Below are 27,722 nucleotides of genomic sequence, written 5' to 3' on the forward strand. Positions count from 1 at the left end.
CCCCCCCCAAGAAAGGAATCAATGATTATTTTTGCTAAATGTGTGGCTTGAGCCATTGGGGGGTGGAAGTACTTCATGAGATTGGGAATATTATTGAAGGCAGAGGTGTAAACTATGCCTTGTGAAACATAAACTCTGGGATAGTTTTAGGTATGCAGTACATTAGGAATGTAACTGGAGGTGGGGCATGATGGCATGCATGTGGAATCCCTTCTAGCACTTGGGAGGTGGAAGTAGAAAGATCCTCTTTGCTGCATAGCAAATTTTAGGCCAGCCTGAACTACATAAAACGTCAGAGAGGGAGAAAGAGAGAGAACAAGAATACATATCAGAGTTCTGGGTTCAATACGCAGTACCACTGCACATAAAAACAAAATCCCAAGTTGAAATATAAGTATAGATACCCATGTAGAAATAACACATGCTGTACAGGAGAAAAGGACTTGGACTGGAGGTCTGCCGCTGCAGTAGAATACTTCCTAGCATGTCTTCTCCTGTATATATAAAAGGCACACTGTGAATTAGGCACAGCAAGGGATGAACAACAACAGTGAGTAATTAAATAGAAAATGGTCAAGTTCTAACAATATACTGGAATAAAAGGTGTATGAGGCCAGCCTGGTCTACAGAGCGAGTTCCCGGATGGCCAGGATTACACAGAGAAAGCCTGTCTTGAAAAACAAACAGCAGCAACAACACAAAGGCTATGAATGTGGTCTTTCAAATTATACTGTCGGGCTGGAGAGATGGTCAGTGGTTAAGAGCACTGGCTGCTCTTCCAGAGAACCTAGGTTCAATTCCCAGGACCTACACAGCAGCTCACAACCATCTGTGACTCCAGTACCAGGAGATCCAGTGCCCTCTTAGGGCCTCTGTGGGCATCAGACATTCATGTGGTACACAGACATACATAAAGGCAAACCACTCATACACATAAAAAAGTGAATGAAGGATCACACTCCTACTTCCTGTGGTCACACAGTGCCTTAGGGGTGAGCTGAAGTGAGGTGGCGAAGCAGTGGCTACTGCTTTCTTCCACTCAGTGGTGAAGAGCTGTTCTTTAATACATTTTTTTTTTTTGAGACAGGGTCTTGCTATGCAGCCCTGGATTGTTTGACACTCTATTTTGATCATTGCAAACTTGCAGGGATCCTCCTGCCTCTGTCTCTGAGTGCGGATTACAGGTGTGCAGCGTCATTTCTGGCTTCCAGAGGACCATTGTGAGTAGGGAGGAAGGGTTTATGTTTGGCTTGTGGTTTCCAAGGTTTAGCTGGCCCAGTTGCTATGGCCTGTGATGAGGCATGGCATCGTGGCGGCTGTAGAATGGGGCAGAATGTAGTTGTTCACTTCCTGTCAGCAGGAGGGGCCTAGAGACAAGATGCCTCCTGTGATCTGCACTGCATCCTAAAGTTTCTGTCACCTCCCAAAATACATGTGAACCCACGGGGTATACTTTCTATCCAAACCCCGGTACTCCTACTTTTTTCTTTTTTTTGAGTTTTGTGGTAATGGAGATCAAATTTAGGCCTTGTACACGCTAGGTAAACACTGCCACTAAGCCATTTGAAATTATGTTACGGTGAACAGTACCTAAAATGTAACGTGTCATTCTGTCATTTAAACACCTCTCCTCCCTCTTAATGCATGAAGATGTGAGATAAAGTCTGTTCATGTAGCCCAGTCTCACCTCAAATTTGCTATGAAGCTCAGGCTGGTTTCAGACATTGACACTGCCTTAGCCTCCTGCATGCTGGGATTATGGGTGTGACCTGGCTGTACAAGCTCAATTTCTATCAACCTTTCACCTAACAATGGTTTTTTAGTATCAATTAGTGATTTTTTTCCCTGTGGGCACCAGGTATGCATATGATGAACAGACATATACGTAGGAAAAACACTCATGCATGTAAAATAGAAGTTAAAGGCAAATTAATATTTTAAAGTAAAAACTTCCATACATTTAAAATAATTTGTTTGATTTGCTCTTGTTTTGTTTTTAGTGTCTTGACTACTGTAAGGACAGTAGTCAAGGATAGGAATGGGGTAGGCTGGACTGTGGATAGCTAGAATGAGGCTAGATGAGGAGCCAGAGAAGGGAACCTCAGTCCTTGGACTGGGTTTGGGAAAAGGGCAGTCAAGAACCTTACTTGGACCAAGGAGTATTTCAGCTCAAACTAAAACAAGTCAAGTAAATCACTGACTGCTTTTTGCTCTTATTACTGATAATCTGTGAGAGTATTCTACTAGAATAAATGCTTAGTTCTTGCTCCAGTATTTTCAAACTGTAGTAGTTGCTTCCACTGGAGTCAAATGAGGTCTTCTATAGCTTTCTTTTAACAATATCACACATTTTATTTAGATCTACTTTGGATTTTGTTTTGTGGGGGGGGTTTGGGACAGGGTCTGTCTGTGTAACAGTTCTGTCTGTGGCGGGGGGTGGGGGGGTGGGTAGACCAGGCTGGCCTCAAACTCTGAGATCCACCTGCCTCTGCCTCCTGAGTGCTGGGATTAGAGGCGTACACCAGCAGGCGAGAGGTGGTGAGGTATGCCTTTAATTTCAGCACTCGGAAGGCAGAGGCAGGTGGATCTCTGTGAGTTCAAGACCAGCCTAGTCTACAAAGCGAGTTCCAGGACAGGCTCCAAAGCTGTAGAGAAACCCTGTCTTGAAAAACAAAAGTAAAAAACCAAACAAACAAAAAAACCCAACCCAACCAAACAGCAACAAAAAATACACCGCCACTACCCTACTCTTAGTTTGAGTTTTTATTCCATTTAAATTAATAATTTGAATGCTGGGCATGCCGGTACACACATACCTTTAATCCCAGCACTTGGGAGACAGAAGCAGATAGATCTCTGAGTCCCAGGCCCGCCTAGAATAAGATTTGGGGCTACATAGTGAGACCTCCATGCCCCCCAAATTGCAAAAAGATTATAATTTGGTATGAATGTGCCTTATAAAGTGTGTCTAACGTTGCATTTATTATGTTTTCCAGTGAGAAAACAGCTTTAGAGTTGCAGATGTCAACTGTGGCCTTCCTGAGCACATTGGTATCGGCGGTGCCAGACAGACAGTAAGTACTACTAAAATCATAGGTGATGCATATTTTACACGTAAGTTTTCAAGCTTTCATGTACGTATTTGAGTGATTAAAAGAAAAATCAAGACAAAGTAGGCATGAGAAATTTTGTTACTAAAATATGTGTAAGGGCTGGTGTTGGTGTTGTGAAATAGTGTTGACTTCAACAACTTCATTATAGCCCCAGTTTTTCCATTTAATGAGTGTTTTAGTGTCTTTTTCCCTAAAATTTCACTTCTTGATCTTTCATATTTTATATATTGTTAGCTATCTACATATATCTATCATGTGTCTGTTTTATGTATGGAACCATGTTACAAGTTTTAGATCATGATCCATGTTCTCAGAACACGGCTTGTCAGGGAGATGAGCATCTCCAAATGAAACTGAAAGTCACCTTTTGTGTGGATACCCTGGTCAGTCACTTTCTCCAGGTTCTGCCCAAGTGGCGTAGGGCGTAGTGCCTCATACGACGTGATACAGTCCTTTTCCAGTGTGTCGGTCAGCACTGTGGATTCCTCCAGCCTCTCTGGGCTCTGCGGGACAGTGATGGAGAAGACGGATCATGTATAAAACACGTCTGGAAATATTGCAGAGAATACACGTTGGTGAACTAGCAATGGAAAGCCCTAAAACAAGCAAGATGAATACTGCAGGAAGTAGGAAAGGACTGCAGAAAATGTTGGAGAATTGTAGAGAGGTTTACCTTCTGTCTGTTCTTAGAACAAGAGCCACATGCTGCTCAGCGCTGGTTTTACCTTAGCAGGCTGTCTCAGAGCTCTCTGGTTTCTCCAGAATACTGTCTTCTTTTTCATTGCTGCATAATACTTAAAGGGTATAGTTTTTATGCTATGTAGATACATGTTAAAGATAATTAGTTTTATTTTCTATAAATACTGTCTGTTTTGGTGACATAGCCCTGGCATTTCCATGAGACTTTAGTATCTACCTTATCCCTAATCACATTGCATACATACTGTAGAAAGGATTCACTAGGTAGCTCAGGTTGGGTTTGAGTTCACAATTTCCTGCTTAAGCTTTGAGTGATGGAATTGCAGGTATATGATTATCTTTTAGGTGACGTAATCTTAAAGAGTGTATTTGTTCTTGCTTTTGTTTTCTGAGACAGGGCCTCACTATGCAGATCCGACTGTCTTGGAACTTGCTCTGTTGATCAGGCTGGCCTTGAACTCACAGAGACCTCTGGAAGGCTGGAACTAAGGGCATACACCACCATGCCCAGTGAACTTCTGATGCTCTGGCCTTTACCTCTCCAGTGCTGGGGTTGCATCACACCCAGTGCTATATAGTGCTAGGCACCAGACCCAGAGTCTTGGGCATGCTCGGTGAGGACTCTCGGCTGAGCTCCATCCTTTGTCCCAGGACCTTAGCTCTTTAAAATCATTTTAAGAGGGAGCATTTGAGAGTCTAATATAGGATGATGTAAATTTAAGGCCAACTTAGTCTACATAGTGAGTTCAAGACTAACCTACATAGTGAGACCCTGTGACACACAAAGATAATCCGATTCAGATTGAATATTAAGGTAGAAGTTTTGTGTGTATATATATGCAATTTGTGTTTAGAGTGTTATTAATAACTGGCTTTGTTCTTTTGATTTTTGGGACAGGGTTTCTTTGTGTAACAGCTCTGGCTGTCCTGGAATTTGCTTTGTAGATCAGACTGACCTTAGAACTCACAGAGCTCCTTGCCCCTCTGCCTCCCTATTCAGGACTGGGATTAAAGGCGTGGACCACCACCACCCAATGGTTGTTTATTTGAAAAAGCCAATCTGTTCACAGTTTCCCACCACACATTAATCCTTATCTATCCCTATTCCTATATTCTGTATCTTTTTAGAATATATTCTCTTATTTAAGACAGCTGTTTGCAAAGAAACTACAACTTACTTAAATGCATGTCTTTTAAAGGCTCTCATGAAGAAAGAAGACGAAATGTACAAGATTGGATGCTAAATTAGTGAAATATAGGTCACTTATAGTACAATAAATGAGACTGATGTAAATTGAATACAGAAAAGTAAAGCTGATAATTGAGATATTTTGTTGTTTTTATACATCAGAATTTCCCAATTTTACTAAATATTGTTCGGACATTCAATCTTCTTATGTGATGATGTTTTCCATATACCTGCACACAAAGAAGGAGAAGAGGTCGTTTGTAAACTGGTTAAGTATAGAGGGAAGATAAGATTTATTTTTGTATGAGATAGTAACCCCCATTCTGAAAAAAAGTGCATATATTATATTTGAAGAATGTAAAAGTAGTACATAACAAAGTAACATATAAATTATATTATGTAATATATTACCACTTGTATATATGTATGTATGTGTATGTATATATATATGTGGCTGTATAGATGATTTTTAGTTTGCGTCTTGTTTTCTTTTTTTAACATTATATCTTAAAAAAATCAAAACAAACAACCTCCTTTAATATTATCTAAAATCTGGACTCTACCAGCTTGGGAGACCAAAGTAAGAGGATTGGAAGTTCAAAGCTTCCCGCTACTTGAGTGACTTTAAGACCAGCTTGGGAAATTTAATGAGACTCTGTCTCAAAATAAGAAAACTAAAAAGAGGCCTGAGAATATGTGAGGCCCTAGATTCCACTCTTAGCACTACAGAAATAAAATTTATCCATAGCCCTGACTGTCCTGGAACTCTGTAGACCAGGCTGGCCCTGAGTTCAGATATCCACCTGCCTCTGCCTCCTCAGTGCTGGGAATAAAGGTGTGTCTCACCACCACCTGGTTTATTCTTTAAATTAAAAAAAATTTAAGTAGTTTCTTGCTGTGCTGCGCAGGCAGGTCTCGAACTTGTGTCCTTGAGCAGTGCTTGTGCTCTGTGTCCACAGTCATCCAGACGAGAGCTACACCTTCCACATTCAGCTCAAAATGTAGTGTTTAGTGGCTGCCTCCTTAGTCACTGTCCTATTCTTGCTAACAAATACCATGACCCAGGCAATTCTTATAAAAGAAACCATTTAACTGGGAACTTTACAGTTTCAGAGACTTAGTTAATTTTCATTGCAGAGAACATGGCTTTGAACAGGGTGGTGATGGAGATTGAGCCTGTGCAGGTGCATTCTTATTCAGACCACACTGCCTAAAATGCCGTCTTTCTGAGTAGAGTGAGAGCCTTGTTTCTCCTTAGCAGCAAAACAACTCAATTTTAGAAGGAACAAGTCATGAAAATAGATGTTTCTTTAAAGATATGCAAGTGGTAATGCACATATAACCTTAGCCACATTAAACCTTAGGGACATGCAAATCAAAACTAGCTAGTCAGACTAGATAAATCTAAATAAAATTGCCATAATTAAAAAGAAGAACAATAACAGGTATTGGTTGAGAGCGTAGTGAAATTGGAGCGCTTGTACATTGTTAATGGGAATTGCAGTGATGCACCTCCAGGAAAAATAGTCTAGTGGTTCCTCAAAGGGCTGCACAGTTACTGTATGACTTAGAATTCCATTTTAAGAAATATGAAAACATGTATCTGTAAAAAGCCCAATCATGACCATTTAGAATGGGGCTGGAGAGATGACTCAGTGGTTAGAAGCACTGGCTGCTCTTCAGAGGACTCAAATTCAATTCCAAGCATCCACATGTTGGCTCACAACTGTCTCTAATTCCAATTCCAGAGGATCCAGTGTTCTCTTCTGGCCTCCTTGGGCACGGCACATATGTGGTGCACGTACATACATACATGCAGGCAAAGTACACATGTGCGTAAAATAAGAATTTAAAAAAGAATGCTTAGAGTAAGATTATGTATTATAATCAAAAAGTAGATATTCAGATTTTCATCATTTGGCAGGTTGTTAAATAAGAAACGCTGTCTTTGTACCGCAGCCTGTTGTTAAATAAGAAACGCTCTCTTTGTACCGTGGCCTGTTGCTCAGCAGCGGTGAGTGAGAGAGGCCCAGCTGTTGTAGGCTGCAAGTAAGGTGAAGTTTGAAACTGTTCAGGGAAACAAAGCAAACCATGATAAAAAGCCATATTTCATGGCTCCATTTATACAATGTCCCTGAATAGGGAGTCTATATAAACAGATTTGTGATTGCCAGGGATTATAGAGGAGGGGACTGAGATTAAGTATTCATGGATGAGGATATGTTAGGAATTTTCTGGAATTAGATTGGGGTTGATAGTTGTACAGTTCTGTAAATATACTGAAAAACCTGAATTATATGCTTCAAAATGGTGAATATAGACCAGGGGATGCTGGCTGAGTAGAGAGCACTTGCATAGTACACATGAGGCCCTGGGTTTACTCCTTTGTACCATAAACACCAAAAAAAAAGTAACCCCCCCAAACCCAAAGAATAAATAAAAACTAAAAAGAAGAAAGAGACGGCAGAGGTGTAGCTCAGCTGTTATGAGCACTTGCTGCTCTTGCAGAGGACCTGGGTTTGGCTCCTAGCTCCCATCCTATGCAGTTTACAGACAGCCACCTGTATCTCTAGTTTGAGGACTTCCGACACACTCTGCTGGCTTCTGAGGGCACTTGTACTTGTGTGGTGCACACATAGACAACCAAGCATAAACACACATACATAGATATAAAGAAAGAAAGATGTGTTTCTCAACTTGTAAATTGTGACCCCTTTGGGGGGGATTGAATGACCTTTTACAGGGGTCATCTTAGACCATTGGAAAACAAAGATATTTACATAAGATTCATAACAGCCAGGGCTGTCAGCAGAGAAACCCTGTCTCAAAAACAAACAAAAAGTCCTAACAGTAGTAAAACTATAGTTATGAAGTAGCAACTAAAATAATTTTATGGTTGGGAGTCACTACAGCATGAGGAACTATATTAAAGGGTTGTAGGATTAGGAAGGTTGAGAACCAATAGATAGTGAATTTTATAATGTGTGTATTCTGTTTTAATAAAGATAATATAATAATAGATAATTGGGAGTCCACACATTTAAAAGTATGTCCAGATGATAGCCACTGTGCCCAGCTACCAAACATTTTGAATTTGGAACTAGCGGGTTTTGCAAAGTGCTGAAATGTGAGTTGTAAGGGAGAAGGAAGTCAAGAGCTGCTCATGTGGTCCCAGCTTCCAGTCCCGGCACTCTGCTGTGTGGAAGCCAGCTGGGCCTACAGTGTGAGATACTGTCTCGCAAGGACAGCAAAATCGCTATTACATTTTTGGTTTCAGCAACTGGAAGTTGCCCTTAGCTGAGATTTACACATGCCTGGCTTGGGTATTTATGGAGCACTGTGTATCTCTGAACAAGCACTGGAGGAAAGAGCTGAAGGGAGGAAGGATTTATTCAGCTCCTTGTTTCAGAGGTTTCTATCAGCACATTGACTCCTTTGCTTCTGGACCTCTGGGGGAAGCAGAGCACCACGCTTGGAGCATGTGGAGAACAGAGCAGTTTCCTCCCTCGAGTAGGGAAGTCAGATAGAGAGCCAGGAAGAACCAGGGCCAGACAGACTCTTCATGTCACACCTCTGGTAGAGTGACCTACTTCTACCTCCAGGTTCCTACCTCTACCAGTTCAGTCATTAGTCTGTCCGTGTATTAATCTTGACTAGGTCAGAACTCTGATAATCTAATCACATCTTACCCATCAGATCTACCAGCTGAAGATGATGCTCAGTGGGGAGTTTGATGTCACGGCCAGGCAAGAATTGCTTGTTAAATTAGAACCTGTTAATTTGTTAGCATGTTGCTTGAGTTTCAAGTGATTAGGTTGTCTGTCTCATCTACTCGTCTACTCTTTGGTGGTTTCATTCAACCTAATCACTTGAAACCCAAGCAAGAAACCACCAAAGAGTAGATGAGAAAGACAAAAAGAAGTCTTAAGACTAAATAAGCCCTGGATACTCCATTGTTTCAAGGCAAGAGATTAGAAACCCCAAGAATGGTAGTGTCCTCAAGAGACTAAGGTCTTGGGATGAATTGCTCAACTGTGGAAAGGTAAGGACTGAGAAATGGACTTGAGATTGAGATTTTCCTGACACATCCTCTCTCTTTGCTCATGCCTCTCTCCTCCCTCTTCACTTTGATACCTGAGGTAGCTCATGCTTACTGGATAAGTGTTGTACCACTGAGCTGTATTCCTAGCTAAAATCACTTTCTACTGGTTGCTAATATACAGAAATATAGATGGGACCAGGGTAGAATTTTCTGATGCAAGCCTGGAGGCCTGAATTTGATCTGTGGGACTCATTCATGTAAAGGTGGAGGGAGATAAACAACTAACTGCACAGTCTTCTGACCTCCACATAACAACAATAACCATTAGAACATGCCATCAACCTGGCTAAATTACCTGATGGGTTCAGTACTCCATAATGATAGTTCTGTATATATAGTTCTTTATCTTAGAACATTTTTATTTTTCCTGGCTTTTTGAGACATAGCCTGACTGTCCTGGAACTCACAGTGCGGACCAGGCTGGCCTGGAACTCAAAGAGGTCTGGTCTCTCACATCTGGTTTTTCTTCTCTAGAACTTTTATCTCCTTTTCTAGCCTAACTTACATGCTGAGTGACGTCTGGTGCAGTGTAGTAGGGAAGTGATTGTTGTAAGAATCTGCTTTTCTGTTTGCAGAAGGAAAGCTGTCAGCAGCTTACACTCACTCTGGGGCATTTTAATGCCTTCAGCAGCTCCTTTCTATTTCCAGTTTGTTCTTGTTAGCGTGAGTACCTCTTGTGGGGATTCTGTCAGTTTTCTTCCTTCCTTCCTTCCTTCCTTCCTTCCTTCCTTCCTTTCTTTCTTTCTTTCTTTCTTTCTTTTGTTTTTTTGGAGCCTGTTCTGTAACTAGCTCCTAATCCACAGATATCTGCCTGCCTCTGCCTCTGAGTGCTAGGGTTAAAGGTGTACTGCCACCACCACTTGGCTTTTGTTTTGTTAATACTAGGAATTGTATTGATTGATTTTTCAAACATTTAAAAATGCCTTAGTCTTAATAAATTGATGCATTGCATTCTTATGTAATTAATGTACCTTAAGTGGTTAAAGTTTACATCTGAAGTGTCCAGAGGGCTCTGTGTTGGGCTTAGCTGGTGGACATAGACTTTGAGAGGCGATTAGCTCATAAGGGCTTTGTTGTAATCAATGGATCAGTTCACTAGTTCATAATTTGGCCTTAACTAAAGAGGGTGGAAACTAGGAAGTGGGTCATGGTTGGAGGAAGTAGGTGCTAAGTAGGGAGGCAGCATCCGATTCCTAGCACTCTCAGTTCCTCCCTCCAGGAGCTGGCAGGAAGCATCTCTCTCGCTGTTGCTGCTGTCTGATGTGCCTCACCATAGGGGATAGCAACGGAGCCACTCATCCACAAGCTAGAACCTGAAACCGTGACTCAGATAATTCCTTTCTTAGTTTATTGCAAGTATTTTCACAGTGTCAAAAAAGTGTACCTTATCTGCTACTTTTTACTATACGCTTGCATTCGTGAGATATTCCTATAATTGACAAATGTAGTGTTTTACGGGTTTTGTTTTCATGGCTTGGCTCTCTGACCAGTGAGCCCCAGGGCTTTCCCATCTCTTTCCTTCCCTGCTCTAGGATTATAAGCAACTGTACTGTGCCTAGCTTTTTATGGGGTTCTGGAGACTGAAGTCAGGTTCTTATGCTGGTGCCCCAAGCTTTTTACAGATTGACCTCTATCTCTCCAGCCCCAAGACTTGGTCTTTTTGATCTGTGGATCAGTTAAAAGTATGTTGCTCAGATTCCAAGTGTTTGAAGATTTTCCTCTTGTCTTTACGGATTTCTAGTTTGTCTAGTTTGTCTCTTTGCAGTTAGAGGCATACATACTTTGTATGCTCTCAATTCTTTGAAGCTCGTTAAGACTTGTTATGTCATGCAGGCTATGGTTTATCATGGTAAACTGTGCATTTGAAAGGAATGTCTGTTCTGCCACTGTGGAGAGGAATGTTCCGTGAGTGTTGACTAGATCCCTAATTGTTGATGGTGGTGTTCTGTCTTCTTGGGTATTGTCTAGTTGCTCCACAAATTGCTGTCAGTGGAGTATTGAGATCTGGACTGAAGTGAGATTTGTGTACTATCCCGTTTAGTTCTCAGTTTTTTTCCTGTTTGTAGTTGTTTTTGATGCATAGATATTTAGTGTTGTTATATTTTTTTCTGGTATATTGGCCCTTAGTATTACACAACGACCTCTTATTTCCCGCTGATAATCTTTCCTTTGAATTCTACTTCTATCTGATATAATATATAAAAAGTAATTTTTAATTTTAATTAATTTAAATTTAGGCACATGTGGCTCGTGGCTGTCATTACTGGAAGGTGGAGGGAGCTATGACACAGTTTAATTAAAGGTAAATTTTATAGTATGTTAAAAGATGTTAAGAGCAATGGGGGATTAGCTAGAAATGGGGACTGAGACAGAGCGAGTGGGATATGTGACTGAATTGGATAGTCAGGGAAGAAATTCTTGACTATGACACTGAAGAGGGAACAGAATTTCAGAGTGAGAATTATACGTGCTAATACCTTGTGAAGAGGACAGACATATCAAGGGCTGGCAGGGAGGCAGGCAAATGTATGAACCTGAGCTTTACTCAGAATGGCCTGGAAAACTACTTGAGAACTTAGAGCAGCCCCTGATCCAAGCTGACTTTGGCTTTGTAAAGATTACTGTGGCTGATGTGTTGAAAATAGACTCTAGGGGACTGTGGTGCAGTGGAGACAAGTTAGGGGAGAGGAATGTAGGAGCAAGATAATGGCTGCCAGACCCAGTAGTTAGGGTAGATTTTGGGAAAAATATCAAGGCCTTTAATTTCAGGGGTTATCATCTCTTTAAAACATCTGAAATTAAAGATTATTAATTTTAGAGATGTTAAGTTGGAGATGTTTATTAGACATACCGAAGCAGAGAAAACAAGTAGATTGTGGATGTACTGCAGATCCACAGGTCCCTCCCCTTGTGGAACTTACATCGTCCTGGCTATGGATAGTAGACACATTGGTGAATAAACACAGTGAATGAGTAACGTACTAGAGATAACAAACAGGAAGAAAATCCAAGTAAGAAAGGAAGTGTGTTTTTTGTGGAGAGTGTGGATGCCGCTCATTTAGTAGAGTGCTTGCCTAGCATACATGAAGCCCTGGGTTTTGATCTTGGCACCACATAAAACTGGAGGTGGAAGCAGAAGGATCAGGAGTTTAGAGTCATACTTGGTTACATAGGGAGTTCAAGGTCACCTGGGCTACTGAATAGATTTTCTTGTACTGAATTAACAGGATGGTCCCATTTGAGTAATAATAAGGTGGTGAGAAACTCTGTCTTACAGATATCTGTTAGAAAAGTAGACAGAGGGAGCCCGAGTGTAAAGGGTCCCAGGTGGGAGCATGGCTGAAATGCTTGAAGAGAGCAGAAGAGCCGGGAGGCTAGATGTGCTTCCAGTGGCAAGAGCAAGGGAACAGTTAGGGGCAGGTAGTGTCATGATGGCAAGTGTCTGGATGACAGGCTGAGTGAGACGGGATAGAAAATTAGGGACAGTGTAGCAGACGGAAAGTGTCCTCCAACCCATGGATTAAATGTCACTGCTTGTGTTAAGTAGATTGGAAGAAAAAGAATGGAAGCAGGGGATTGGTTAGTGCAGGCTAGTAGAAAGCCTGATAGTTAAGTCAGGGGTGATGGCAGTAGAGGGGATAAGGAGCACACTTTAGGGACTGCATTGCCAGGTTGTCTTTCCACTTGGATGAGAGGCAAGCATAATTCCAAGATTTTGACCTGAGCATCTAGGAGGGCAGAGTTACAGTAACTGAGATGGAAATACCAGGAGAGCAGGTTTGAAGGGAGTGATTGCGGTACAGTCTTAGGTATGTTAAGTTTAGGATGCCTGTTAGATATCTGAGTATAGTGTTCAGTAGGCATTCTGGTAATGTTTATGGGCCCTTTTATGCTTTAAAATTAAGTAAAGATATTAAAACAGTACATTTATTATTTGGAAATATGTTACACTATATTGTTATTTTAATTTTTAACATGTTCAAACCATGACAGCTGGAGTATTTTGGAGATAAATTGATTTGTTTTTGGCTTTGCTGTCAGAGTGGTGCTAAGAGTTAGTCACACATAGATGTTCCATCTTAGAAGTGGGAGTATAATTATGTAGTCTGAGTGTTTCTACTTGCTTTCTATTTTAGGTCCTATTACTACTGGATTTGCAAGATTTTAATATGATTTTTTCTTTGAATTATGATTTAAATATCAAAAATCTTTAAATTTTTTTAAAAAGGGAAATATTTTAGTTTTGGAAGTCAGAATGCCGAGGAAAAGGAAAAATCTTGGGGGAAATCCTTTGCGGAAGACTGCAAACTCTCAGGAAATTGTCGTGTCCCGTGTTGCTAGTCATGAGGAGCCAACCACTACTCTCCCTTCCATGTGTGACACAAAAATTGCTCAGGAAGAACTCTTCACCAGTATCTCAGAGATGTTTTCTGCTCTGGATCCTGATGTAGTGTATTTGATGCTTTCTGAATGTGATTTTAAAGGTGAGAAAAGTTTAGTTTGAATCCTATGCATCTTATAAGAAGACTTCATGTTCTATACCATGATGAATAGCAATGCAGAAAAATGATACTATTTTGTTTGTAATGTGTTAAGTATCTCCCATGGACAAAGGTACTAAGTTTGGTATCACTAGAGATGTGTAGATAAAGATGCTTTCTACTATAAAGAAATGTACAGTTGTAGATGTAAGATGCATGAATACAAATATGTTCTACATTTCATTCTCTCTTACCTCCTCTAGTCAAGTTGGTGTTCTTGACATCTTTGAGTTTGTTTTCCTAAGTTGTTATTGAAAAATAATAGTATGTATTGTACAGGTGTTTGTGGTGAGGATTGAAGGTTTATTTTGTTGTTTGATAAAGACTTCCATATAGTATGCTATAAATTACCTATAATAAGTTGTTTAGAAGTATGTTTGCAGGCAAAGAGAACACTTAGTTGTCTGGGTGGATAAAAGTTAATATTATTTTTGGCTATGGTTGTAAGATAAAATCGTTGTAGATTTGAAGGTTTTGCACATGCCTGGTAAGCTTACATTCTAAGTTACTGTGTGAGCTGTGATGTGAGCATTTCTCTCCTGTTACAATCTATACCAGAACCCAGGTTTCATTGGTGCTCGGAAACAATAGCAGGGAGTGTGCTGTAAGTGGCTAACACACCTGTTTCCTAATTTTATTGCCTTTAAGCTTGATTTCTTGAACATGCGTGTAGAACACAGTTGAGAATTGCAGCCATGTTATCCTGTGACCTAACAAACTCATTCTCTTTTTCAGAATCTCCCATAGACCTTTTTTTTTTATAAACACTTGATGTTATGAGTACTTTGAATAATAGCATTGATGGCATTTTATGTTCTGCTTTTTAAAACTCAATATAATGGGAAAGTTTTCAGTGCTCTTATATATTTCTCTTTATAACAAGGTTTATGTGTTTCTCTTTGGTGGTTTCTTAATGCTCCAGTGAGTTGTATTCTAATTTATTTTATTTCTATATAAGTTTCTCATTAATCATCATTTTTATAAAGAATATTTCAGTAAAAATTGTCTTTTGTTTCTTTTGGCTTTTCTTTTTAGCCCCAAAGCTTTACTTCTTGCAGCACAGGTTAAGAATAGTTTTCTGGGCCTGGAGAGATGGCTCAATGGTTAAGAGCACCAACTGTTCTTCCAGAGGACCCAGGTCCGATTCCCAGCACCTACATGGCAGCTCACAACAGTCTATAACTCCAGTTCCAAGGGACCTGACACCCATGGCAAAATATCAAGGCACATAAAATAAAAATAAATCAATTAGACAAAGAATAATTTTCTGGTCTTGTAACTATACTGCTAAATTAGCAACCAGTGAGATATGCAAGAGTGTAACACTACCACAGCCTTCTCAGCCTTGTGAAGAATTATTTTAAGGTTTCAGTGGTAATAAGATTGTGTCTTTTCTTAACTTTTTAAAATAAAGAATAGTGTTGAACGTTTGTATATTTGAGGTTTTCTTATATTCTATTAATCATTTAGTTTTGAGGTCATTTTTATATTATGGTTTTAATTTTCCAGCAATCTTTTTAATGATAATTATCTCTGTATCTTGGTATATTACTTTATACTGCTTTTCATTATAAATATGCTACTTCTCTAGTTGATCGCTTTATCTACCATGATTTTTTATTTTTTTCTCTTCTGTTTGCTTTTTTCCCTATACTTTGTTTTAGTGTTTAGGGCTTCTTGTCTTTGTAGTTTTTCTATATTCTCCTAACTGACCTCTCTGCCAGGCTTGCCCCTCCAACCCCTCTTTGTTTTTCTCTTAAGGGAACATTAATTGGGTGCTTGCTAGGTGCCAGTCCTTGTGCACAGCACTTTTCATGGATTTTCTCATTTAATCCCCACAACAACCTATGAGGTAGGTACTTTTATTATCCCCTATTACAAACAAGAGAGTTAGTTTAGGGAAGTTAACTAGCTTGTTTGAAGTATCATATCAAGCATGTAGAGATTTCAGTGATGGTGTTCTGACTCCAGAACAGAGCTGTGTCCTATGTGCTGTGTCTTTCCATGTTTAGCTTCCTTAAGACAAAACAATATAAAACAGAAATGACCTCCAAATTTCAAATGCTTAAAAATGACTTTCTTTTCTTGTGGTGCTGATGTCAGACCCAGGACCTCAAGCGTTTTACCCAGGCTCTCCACCACTGAGCACCGTCCCTAGCTCTCACGTGTTTGACACCTAATGGCTCTCTTATTTGTGTTGCACCAAGAGCTCAGCATTGGAGTCAAACACACCGACCCTGGCTCTCCTACTGTGTGACTGGGGTCCAGTTTGTAATACTTTTTTGAGCTTCATTTTCTTGATGCTTTCTAGGATGATAGGTTTTAAAGTATTAATTGAAGACCCAGTGAGGTGATCTGTGTAGTGCTCCTAGCCAAGTGCTGAGGCTGGTAGTTTCTCTTCCTCGCATGGCATTCAGGACCCCTCTCAGTTGTACCCAGTCTCCTCCAGTTTTATCTTTCTCCTTCATCCACTGCACAGAACTCTATGAGCTAACTCTCCAACCAACTTCTCTGAATACTTGAAACAAGTTTTATATTTTCTTTTCATTGAGACAGGTTCTCACTATATAGCCCTGGCTGTCCTGGATCTCACTATGTAGACCAGGCTGACTTTGAACTCAGAGAGATCTGCCTGCCTCTGCCTCCTGAGTGCTGAGATCAAAGGCAGTTTCGTATTTTCAAACTTGGCTTTAACTTTTGCCCTGTTTGGCAACTTGATTTTTAATCTTTTAAGTGCCAGATCATATACTACTTTATGTGAAATCTTTCCATATTCTTCTATCACTATAGTATTTCTATGTTATTAAAAATACACATTGTTTATATTATGATGTAATTATATTTTAATGTAGATGTCTTTATAGTCCATTTAAACTTTATAAAATCATTTGTATTAAAAATGTCTTAATTTTTGTAGCAAGTATTTCTGGTTCATATTTTTTATATTGTAAAAAACATAGAGTGAACAATGTAAATGGATAGGTTTACTAAGAGAATACATACTTAAAATTCTTTATCCTTAGTAGGATATCCAGTAGGTAAATAATTGTTGGGTGAGTCAACTGATTTTAGAACCTTTATAAATGACCCTAATATATATAGTCTGTTTATCAGAAATTTTTAATTGGTAGTAGTTTATTAGTTTGAAAGAATACCGTTCCATGGCTTTGTCGCTGATACTTCTCTAATGTAGATTTTGATTTGTTAGAGTAGTGTTAATTTTCAAAAGATTGACACATTTTCAGTGTGTATATGTATTTTGTTGTTGCTGTTATTGTTCTCATGCAGTTGAAAATGCTATGGACTGTCTACTAGAATTATCTGCCACTGATGCCAAGATGGAAGAATCGCCTTCACAAACTTGTGTTGCTTGTGAGGACAAGCCAGTTGCATCAGGAAGTGCAGCAAAGGACATGCGTCCTCCTGAAGAAGACAGTGAAGATTCAAAACTGGATTCATTTTTGGATATGCAGCTAACTGAAGACTTGGATTCCTTAATACAGAATGCTTTCGAGAAATTGAACTCTTCTCCTGATGACCAAGTATATTCATTTTTGCCTTTGCAAGATGCTAAGAGTTTTAATAACCCTTCTACCTTTATGAATTCAGATTCTAGTGGTATGACTTCTGTTCTTTCTGTACAGAATACGGGCTCAAACAATGAAATTCTCCAGAATTCTGCTGCTTCACTAAGTTCAAACCCACTGACTTCACCTTCAGTTTTGAATGACTCTAAAAGTTTTACCAAGGGTAGCACGCTGGCAGTAGACGGTGGCTTCTCAGAAGATTCTCCTCTCAGTGGCTCTTTAAATCCAGCAGATGACTCTGTTGTAGGTTCTGGCAATTTTAGCCAAAGACAGAAAGATCTTTTAGAACCCAAGTGTCCTAGTACACAGTGTCCTCAAGCCCTTGTAGATTTGGGTACCAGTGAACCTCAGGGTCCTTCAAATCTTCCTCTACAAAATCCAGGGCTTGATTTACCAGGTACAGATGGGGACCGGAAATCTGCTTCTGTGCCTGATATTTTTGTGCCCTCTGAAGGGTTCAGTTTCAAGCCACACAAACATCCTGAACTGCCACCAAAGGGGAAGGATATGAACTACTGCCCAGTTCTTGCCCCTCTCCCTTTACTCCTTCCTCCTCCACCACCTCCACCAATTTGGAACCCCATGATTCCTGCTTTTGACCTCTTTCAAGGAAACCATGGCTTCGTAGCGCCTGTTGTGACCACAGCTGCACACTGGAGACCTGTCAACTACACATTTCCACCCCCCATCATCTCCCATACTTCCCCAACAAAAGCATGGAGAAACAGTGAGGGGACAAGTGCTTACCAAGTGCAAGAGGCCCCGGTGTCCCAGCCTGCCAGGAAGAAGACCACATCTTATGTTGGCTTAGTTCTTGTGCTTCTCAGAGGGCTACCGGGCTCAGGGAAGTCCTATCTGGCAAGGTATGAGGATTTATTGGCATTTTTAAGGAAATAAGATTCATGAATTTGTACTGCTAATATGAATGTACAGAACACTTTGCTAAACAGGTGGTTAATAACTCAAATTATTTACTTACTATTTTTTCTTTTAAGATAGTAATATTCAATAGCCGGGTAGTGGTAGCACACACCTGCAGTCTCAGGTGGTAATAGGGGTCAAACTCAGGACCCTGTGCGTGGCAGGAAAGCATTCTACCAATTGAGCTACATCTCTTGCCCCAGTAATAGCAATATAAAGTAATTCAATGTTACTTATATTTTATATGAAAAGTATCCATATAAAATCAGTTGTAGCAGTTGCTTGTGAAATGAATGGGAATAGAAGTAGTACTTTAACAGGTGATAGATTGTAGAGCTAGGTTTCAGGATCAATGCCAAAGTCTAGTTTTGAGAGTGGAAATAGAAGGTTTTTTGTTACAAAACAGGAACTATATTGTTTGTAGAAATAAGTGGGAGTCTGGTCCATAACATTACGTTAGCATTAACATGTGATATGAGGAAAATCTGCTACAACAGCAAGGTTTTTGGATTTATTGGAAAGGTCATGAATGGATTTTTTTAAAATTAATTTTCTTATACTGTAAGGGTAGAAAGCAGAGGTTAGGAGTTGATTCTGAAAGACAGAGAAGTTGAGAAAAGCTGAAAGGGACCCCATAGTGTAGTTTCACCTTCTTTTCCTTATGTACGTATGTGTTTGCATAAGTATAGGCCCATGTGTATTTGCAGGTACGTGTGTGGGCATGTTTGGAGGCCCAAGGTTGATTTTGGGTGTCTTCCTCAATTGCTTTCCACCTTTTTCATTGAGTCTCTCAATTGAACTCAGAGCTTGCTATGGCAAGTCTGGCTAGCTAGCTAGCTTGCTGCAGGTATCTCCTGGCTCAACCTTCCAAGCACTGGAATTGCTAGGGGCTGCCATACCCACACAGCAGTTTTCATGCTTACATGACAAGTAGTTTCTACTTGTGCAGTAGCCATCATCTCCCCAGCCTATGGTTACAGCTTTATTTAAAGATAACTCAGGTAGGTGCATACTTAGACCAGGTGTGCTGGTCATGTGCATGTCTCAGCTCTTGAGAGGTGAAGACTGCAAGACCAAGTGTTCAAGGTCACCCTTAGTTTGAGGTCAGTAAGTTTGAGGCCAGCCTGGGCTGCATGAGATCCTGTTTCATAAAACAAAACCAAATTGTATTTCAGAATAATTTGTATAAAGCAAAATAGACCTATCTTGGCTCAGATGTTTTTTTTTTTTTCTCGAAGAGTTGAACTTTTGCTTAAGACAATTTCCAGTGTAATTTATTTGAATTTTTATTGCTCCTTTAAACAGTACTACTTGTGTTTTTATTCAAAGTATGACTATAAAAGAAGAGAGAATTCTGGAAAGAAAATTAATGAAAATAATCCCTTTTGTCATTCTTAGGACTTTGCAAGAGGATAACCCAGGTGGAGTCATTCTTAGTACTGATGATTACTTTTATATAAATGGACAGTACCAGTTTGATGTAAAGTACTTAGGAGAAGCCCACGAATGGAACCAGAATCGAGGTAAGAACAGGTGTGAGGGTCTGCATGCTGTTAAAGTAGTAGGAAGAGAAAATTTTCTTTAGGATTTTTTTTTTAAAGATTTTATTTATTAATTATGTATACAGCGTTCTGCCTGAATGTACACCTGCAGGCCAGAAGAGGGCACCAGGTATCATTACAGATGGTTGTGAGCCACCATGTGGTTGCTGGGAATTGAACTCAGGACCTCTGGAAGAGCAGTCAGTGCTCTTAACCTCTGAGCCATCTCTCCAGCTCCCTTTAGGATTTGTTTTTTGAGAGCACTTTAAAGAACTTTGTTTACTTATGTTTTGTGGTGCTCACTCATACCACACAAGTGTGCTGCCGCTGAGCTATAGCCAGAGGTAGAGGCAGGAGGATCTCTGCAAGTTCGAGACCAGCCTAGTCTGGCCTATAGAGTGAATTCCAGGAGAGCCAGTGGCTATGCAGAGAAACTCTGCTTCGAAAAACAAGACAAACAAAAATAATTTGTAATTAAGATAAATCAGGATAATCCCAGCATTTGGGAGGCAGAGATAGGTGGATCTGAGTTTGAGCCCTTCCTGGTCTACAGAGTGAGTTCCAGACAGACAGAGCTGTTACCCAGAGAAACCCTGTCAAAAAAAAAAAATATAAAATTCAACATGGTCTCCCCTCCCCTTCCCTCCTTTCCCCTCCCCTCCCCTCCCCTCCCCTCTTTCCCCCTCTCTTGTCCTCCCCTCTCCTTTCCTCCCCTCTCCTTTCTTCCCCTTTCTCTGTCCCCACTTCTATTTCTGTCTCCAATTCTTCTCTTTGAGTCAAAGTCTTGCTGGGAATCTAGGCTGACTTTAAACTATTTATCTCTTGTTTCATCGTCCCTGTCCCATTTCTGAAATGGAACTTGACTTGTTAAATACTGGTCTTCCCTAGATTGATTCCATCTGTCCAGCCATCTCCCTCCCTCCCTCCCTCCCTCCCTCCCTCCCTCCCTCCTTCTCCCTCATCCTTTTCTTTTCTTCTTAACTGGGTTGGACCCAGGACCATAATGTGTAAGGCAGGCTCTGTCTATTACTAAGAGCAGTAGAGGAAGATCCTGAAGTCTTGCTTTGGCTTCCTCATGAGTGCATGAGTATTCACATGTACACTTACCTGCCTCTGCCACACAGACTACATACATACATATACACACATACATACCCATCTGTCCGTCCATCCATCCATATACACATGCACATAAAACAAAAAAGTGTTGTTTTGTGGTCAAATAATGAAGTATCACATCCGTGACTTTTAACTATGAAATTAAGATTAGATTTTTTTAAATGAAGGTTATACTTAATATTATTTTTGTTTTTTGAGACAGGTTCTCTCTATTGTGTAGCTCTGACTGTTCTGGAACTTGCTTCTGATACAGTCAAGGGATCTTGGTTGGATTGTTTCCTCTGTCTGTTAAAGAATAAAAAGGCAGAAAAATCTGAAGTGCCACAGGCTGCAGCAGAGACTCCTCAAGCACCCAGCAGAAAGGCGTTTAATTAGTGGTGAGGAAACACATGTAACTACAGGCACACATAGAAAAAGATCCTCTGCAAAGCTGAGAAGGGGACACTGGAAGCAGAAAAATCCATCTCTTCTCTAGGACTGGGGTTGTCAAGGCCTCTGAAGAGTTTTCCTCCCCTAACTTAGGGTTGATCAGTTTGAAGAAAGCCAAGATGGTTGGTTGACTCAGAACTGTCATGAATAGGCCTTGAACTGGTGAACCAGTCCATCAGCAGGGGCCTACTGGTGGCAGACAAAAGCCTACAAAACTTGGTTTTGAGCTGTCAGGCTTTTATCTCAACTCAGGAGGGTGAGGAAGAAGCTGGCCATCTTGGAAATTCATGACCTTTATTATTACCTAGCCATGACCTCTTTCTCTGTTTGTCTTTCTTCCAGGGAGTCTAACTCCTTGACTTTCACTACCATGCCCACTCTATTTAATATTAAAATGATGTCATTTTGTATTGTATTTTTCAGCAAAAGAAGCATTTGAGAAGAAGGTATCTCCAGTAATCATAGATAATACAAACCTTCAAGCATGGGAAATGAAGCCATATGTTGCTTTGGTTTGTACCATAAGTTTGTATTATTGGGTTTGGAATCATTGAGGGAATGTCAATCTCACAAGTGAATCTCCAACACTGCAGAATGTCTTGGTTTGCCTTGAACCGAGTCTTAGTCTTTGGTGGATTGGGAAGAGTAAGACAGCCAGACTGAGCTTCTCTGTGAAACTCACTCAGCTTTACTAAGTTTACTCAGCTTTAAGATTCTGATGTTCAAATGTTACCCTCTTGTTTCCTCTGCTCTCTACTATTGAATCTTCTAGGTGTAGCACTGTGCTTGGTATATAGTAACATTATTGACTAAATCCGATAAAGGAAGCTTTTGTGACAGCTTGCTTGCTTCCTTCCTTCTTACCAGCGAGTGATGTGAGTGATGTGTCCTCCATTAGTAGCGCATGCCTTGCAATTGGAAGAAGAACTTCTGCCTCCGTAGTTGAGTGCATATTGGAGTTTTCCTTTTACATCCTCAACACATCCAGATTGCTATTTATATCATTTGGTTTACTAAAGGGTCTGCAGCCACTCAGAGATTTGCCAGTCTCACAGTTAATAAATTTTAACAAAAAAAAGAGACTTTATTAAATACTGGCCAGGACCCTGGATACTGCCCAGGTCCATACCTAAGTCTCATGCTTAGAATGCAGCTCCAAATTACGTTAGTCAGGTTTATAAAGGCAAAACTCACAAGGCTAGTTCCTGCCTTCATGCAGTCAGAGGCAAGACACTTCCTGTGTACTCCTGCCTATATAAAGCACACATCCTGTGCAGTTGGTGCAACTAACCTTGTTTATAGATGTAAAAACACACGGCTTGATATCTTATGTGAACATCAGCCCCCAGCATTTTAGGAAGTTACCTTGGGCAAGTGGGACTTACAGGTTAGAGGCATTTTTGTTTTATAGCTCTCTTAAGCATAGTAATTTAAACTAAAACATGTAACATTAGCCATCATGTTTAGTGCACTTGAACTGTTTTTTTAAGTACAATTCTTTACCTTTCTGGGAAAATGTGTCTTGAAAGCCATGCATGGTGCTGAAACCTTTAATCCCAGTGCTAAAGGAGGCAAAGGCAGGTAGATCACTGAGTTCAAGACCAGCCTGGTCAACATAGGGAATTCCAGGAGAACCAGGGCTACATAGAGAGAGACTGTCTCAAACATCCCTGCCCTCCCAGTGTGTTTTCACTCTAGAAGCAGTGGATTTGATTTTAGTTTGTTGGAAGCAGAAATATACTTTGTTTTCTAGCTGTTTAATAAGATGCTCGGTGTTGGGATAGGCTTACAAGACTGCTCTGTAATCTTCCCATGTTTTCTGTAATCCTCTTAGAAAGTTTTGTGATGTTGTCTTTCCGTATTTATTTATGCTTGTCTACATTCATGTGAATCATCTGTATGCAGCAGGTCACAGAGACCAGAAGGGCATTGGATCCATGGCACTGGGGTTACAAGTGGTTGTGAGCCACCATGTGGGTGATGAATTGAACCTGAATCGTCGCCAGTTCTCTTAGCTGCTGAGCCATCAATCCAGCCCCAACACTTAATTTTTTTTAAGTAGAAAATAAAGGGTTCGAATTGCTTTGTTTCTGATGTCCCAGTTATTTTTATCTTCTGTATTTTTTTTTTTTTGGATAGGTTAACAGTTCATAACCCAGGCAGCCTTGAACTGTTTTGTCTGTTTTAGCCTCTTATATACTGGAATTACAGGTGTGCTCTGCTCTACACAACTTTCTCTCCTTCCTTCCTTCCTTCCTTCCTTCCTTCCTTCCTTCCTTCCTTCCTTCCTTCCTTCCTTCCTTCCTTCCTTCTTTTTTGGCTGTCCGGAACTCGCTCTGTAGATCAGGCTGGCCTTGAACTCAGATCTGCCTGCCTCTGCTTCCTGAGTGCTGGGATTAAAGTTGTGTGCCACCATTGCCTAGCTTCCTTTTTTCTTTTATGATTGAAAATATAAAAGCACTTTTTCATGCTGGGCATTACACAGAGAAACCCTGTTGCAAAAAAGCCAAAATGAAACAAAATAAAGAACATTCTTTTCCAGTATTGATTTCTTGGCTTTTCTTAACTGTACTCAGAAGTGTATAAGAGACCCTGCTTCTCACAGAGTGTCAAGTCAAACTCATTTGTTTCCTCATAAAGACTTGGATATAAGGAGATGAGGCTAGGTCTGGAGTGTTAGACAAAAGACCAGTTCTCAGGCACTACATTTTGAGCAGAGGCATGGATGAAAAGGACAGTCTAGTAACATAAAACCAAGAAATAAAGAAAACAAAAACTGGTGATAGTCTTGTCTTTTTTTTCTTTTTGGTTTGTTAAAACAGGGTTTCTCTGTGTAGTCCTGACTGTTCTGGAATTCACTCTCTATATCCAGGCTGACTTTGAACTCACAGAGATCCACCTGCCTCTGAAAATAGCTGTAATTAAAGGCCTATGCCATGACCTCTTGGCCACAGACTTTTTTTTTGAACAAAAGGGATCTGGTAAATAGCTGGTACATGGAAAGTAGAATCTGATGAGACAAACAAGTGGATGGTATTTATATATTATGGAATTAGTTCAAAGGAAGAAAAGGTGCACAGTGTCTGAGAGGGAATTGCCCAAATCACTTATTCCTGAGGGAGGATTAGTTACAGTGTAAAAGTGCGGTGGTTGATATGTATACCACAGCCACGCTAGAGCTCTGGAACATGGAATAAGCTGTTGTTGGCAGCAGGTTTTAAATAAAACTGACATTGAATGAAAATGAGGACATTATTTTCCATGGTGTGGTTGGGAGAAGGTTGCATCATCTATGAGGGAGAGAACAGCCAGAGGCACCTGGGAAAGTTCAGACTGAACTGGGCCAGCAGAATAGACCAGGACCATGAGAAGAGAAGAAGCCAAGAGGACCAAGTGGATGGGAACCAAGAGGGCACCTAGCCAAAATGGCGGAGTCCTATAGAGAAGCTGAGCCTCTTGGTTGGAGAGGTTTAGGATAGGGGGCAGGGTAAGAATTGCTGGGAGGAACCACAGATGCTGAGTGAGACTTGCCCCAGTTTCTTTGGAACCTGACAGGCGTGTACATATTTGATAAATATCCAAACTTTAAAACTGTGCCTAAAGTCCTTTTCCTAGAGAGAAGTACCTTTAATAGTGTTTTTGAGAATCTTTCCAGATGTTTTTCATGCATGGACAAATTTGTGAATAATTTATTTTCTCCCAAGTGAAAATTGGCTTACTTTCTTATCAGTTTATTTTAAGGGATGTTCTCATTTTCTCATTTAATATAGGATTTTTAAAAATGATGTGTTTGGGGCTTAGAGAGATGGCTCAGCAGTTTAAGAGCACTTGACTACTTTTCCAGAGGTCCTGAGTTCAATTTCTAGCAACCACATGGTAGCTCACAACCATCTGTAATGTTATATTTCCCCCTCTTCTGATGTGCATGAGGACAGAACACTCATATACATAAAATACACAAATAAGTCTTTAAGCCAGATTGGTGGTGGCACCTGCCTTTAATCCCAGTATTTAGGAGCCAGAGACAGGTGGATCTCTGAATTTGAGGCCAGCCTGATCTACAAAGTAAGTTCTAGGTCAGACAGGGCTATACAGAGAAACCCCATCTTGAAACAAAACAAGATTTTATTTTATGTTTATATCCTCATTTATTTAGATAAATTCATATCAGTAGCCAGACCTTTTCTATTCTTTGCTTCTACAAATATTAGTGAACTAAATATCTTGGCATACACATGTTTTGTTTATATCCATGTTTGTTCTGTTTATACAACTATCAGTAACAAAGTTTTGGAACTAAATTGCTGAGTCAAGGAGATTGTGTAAAATTGCATTTCCCCATTACAGTTTATTCCAATTCTTACTTCTGACCCATTTCAGCCTTCTAAGGTAGTGTCTTAGTGTGAGTTTCTATTGCTGTGAAGGATACCATGAGCACGACTGCTCTTATAAAGAACATTTAATTGAGGTGGCATCTTACAATCAGAGGTTCAGTCCATTATCATCATGGTGGGGAACATGGTGACCTGCATGCAGACATGGTATTGGAGAGTCCTACATCTTGGAGGCAACAGGAACTGAACTGAGACACTGGGTGATATCTTGAGCATATATGAGACCTCAAAGCCTGCCTCCTTCAATGAGACCACACCTACCCCAACAAGGCCAAACCTCTTAATAGTGCCACTCCCTGTGGGGGCCATTTTCTTTGAAACCCCCACAGGTATCGCAGGGCTGTAGAGTGAGCCAGGAACTCTAGGAAAAGGATAAAAGTTCAGCTAAAGGAGACAGAACCACTCAGAGCCTGATGTTGTGGTGCTTACTTGTAATTCCAGTTTTTCTACAAAGTGACTTCAAGCTACTTGAGGCTTTATCTCAAAACAAACACCCCCAAAACAACAGCAGCGCAAACCCTCCCAATAATCCTTGCTGTCTCTTTAAGACAGTAGACTTTTAAAAAATATTTGTTTGCTTGTTTGTTTGTTTATTTATTTAATGTATACTGCATGTATGTTTGTGCAAGGTTGCCAGATCTCTTGGAATTGAAGTTACAGACAGATGTGAGCTGCTGCATGGGTGCTGGGAATTGAATCTGGGTTGTTTGTAAAAACAGCCAGTGTTCTCAGTTGCAGAGCCATCTCTCCAGCCCCAGCAGATAGATTTTTGATCTCCTGACTAGGTCATCTGTGAGGGTTTTTTTTTTTTTTTTTTTTTTTTTGGAGGAAAAGGTTTATTTGTATTATACTTTTTTATTTATGTATTTATTTATTTAAGGTTTCTGTCTCTTCCCCGCCACTGCCTCCCACTTCCCTCCCCCTCCCCCAATCAACTCCCCCTCCCATCTGTGAGGGTTTTTGTTTCTAACATGATACAGTTTGCAAACATCGCATTTAAATTTATGGAAAAATTACATACATTCTTTCTTGTCTTTTCCATATGCAGTCTCAGAAGCATAAATATAAGGTTCTTTTCCGGGAACCAGACACATGGTGGAAGTTCAAACCAAAGGAGCTTGCAAGGTAAAACTTGGAGGTTTTTTGACATGGCCTTTTATTCCACAACAGTGACTGAAAGTTTATTGTGATTGTTTTTTCCTTTATAAATGACGAATGAAACAAATGTGATTAGATTTGGGCTTGATCACTTACAAATTGGTAAGATTTTATATTATGTATGTTTTATCTTATTTAAAAAGAATTATTTTAAAGATCTTTATATGTGTGTGTGTATGAATGGGTGCAAGCACACTCATGTGTCACATCACTTGTTCAAGGTCAGAGGAGAACTCTGGAGTTAGTTCTCTTACCCCAGTGACAAAAAATTATCATCAGGCCTTCAAGCAAGTGCCTGTGTCCACTTGGTGGCCCTTATCCAAAGTTTTATGAAAAGTTGGAAGATTTATAATACATGGCCAAAAAATTTCCAGTTGTCTTACGTTGTCAGTTGTGTGCTTCCTTGTAATAAACTAAATCTAGAACAGACCCTGGAGTTGGTACACTTGAGCCATGTACTTGGAGCGTCTAGAATTCTTAAAGTAGGAGGGAAAGGTTGCAGATATTTCGGTCTCCTACCCCAACTCGTTATCTAGGTGCTTGTCTTGAATTAAAAATATGTTATTTAAGAGATGGACATTCGCTGGTCTTTAATCCCAGCACTTGGGAGGCAGAAGCAGATGGATCTCTGAGTTCCAGGTCAGCCTGGTCTACAGAGTGAATTCTAGAACAACCAGGGCTCTGTTGCACAAAGAAACCTGCCTCAATAAAACCAAAAAGAAAAAAAATAAAAGATGAGCATTCGTTGTTTTTCTTCTGTGCTGTGTATTCTTTTAGAAGATTTTATGTAATTTTAGGTTATTTTTTTTGTAATAATTTTCATACTAAGACAGTCTGACCTTAATATATTCACAATGTTGTATGACCATCACTACTGTTTAATTCTGAAAATTTTCTTTCTTTTCTTCCTTCCTTTCCTTCCTTCCCTC

The 27,722-nt window shown here is 40.1% G+C and overlaps 1 protein-coding gene across 8 annotated transcripts in view; it reads left to right on the forward strand.

Annotated features, from left to right (window-relative positions):
- Positions 1–27,722, forward strand: part of N4bp2 (NEDD4 binding protein 2) — a 330,918-nt gene that overhangs the window by 268,673 nt on the left and 34,523 nt on the right. For 3 of the 8 annotated variants that reach the window (XM_050149857.1, XM_050149864.1, XM_050149859.1), the window contains 7 exons: positions 2,997–3,074; positions 11,341–11,405; positions 13,332–13,587; positions 16,933–18,094; positions 19,551–19,675; positions 21,665–21,753; positions 26,684–26,760. In XM_050149857.1, the coding sequence (XP_050005814.1) occupies positions 13,359–13,587; positions 16,933–18,094; positions 19,551–19,675; positions 21,665–21,753; positions 26,684–26,760 (1,682 nt within the window). In that variant the 5' untranslated portion in view covers positions 2,997–3,074; positions 11,341–11,405; positions 13,332–13,358. Of the gene's footprint in view, positions 1–2,996; positions 3,075–11,340; positions 11,406–13,239; positions 13,588–15,405; positions 15,497–16,932; positions 18,095–19,550; positions 19,676–21,664; positions 21,754–26,683; positions 26,761–27,722 lie in introns of those variants that run through there. The other 5 variants (XM_050149861.1, XM_050149863.1, XM_050149860.1 and 2 more) reach the window with 4 other exon arrangements.

The sequence above is a fragment of the Alexandromys fortis genome, unplaced genomic scaffold, assembly GCF_014885135.2.
Source record: "Alexandromys fortis isolate MF-2015 unplaced genomic scaffold, M_Fortis_MF-2015_v1.1 scaffold_0, whole genome shotgun sequence".
NCBI lineage: Eukaryota > Metazoa > Chordata > Mammalia > Rodentia > Cricetidae > Alexandromys > Alexandromys fortis.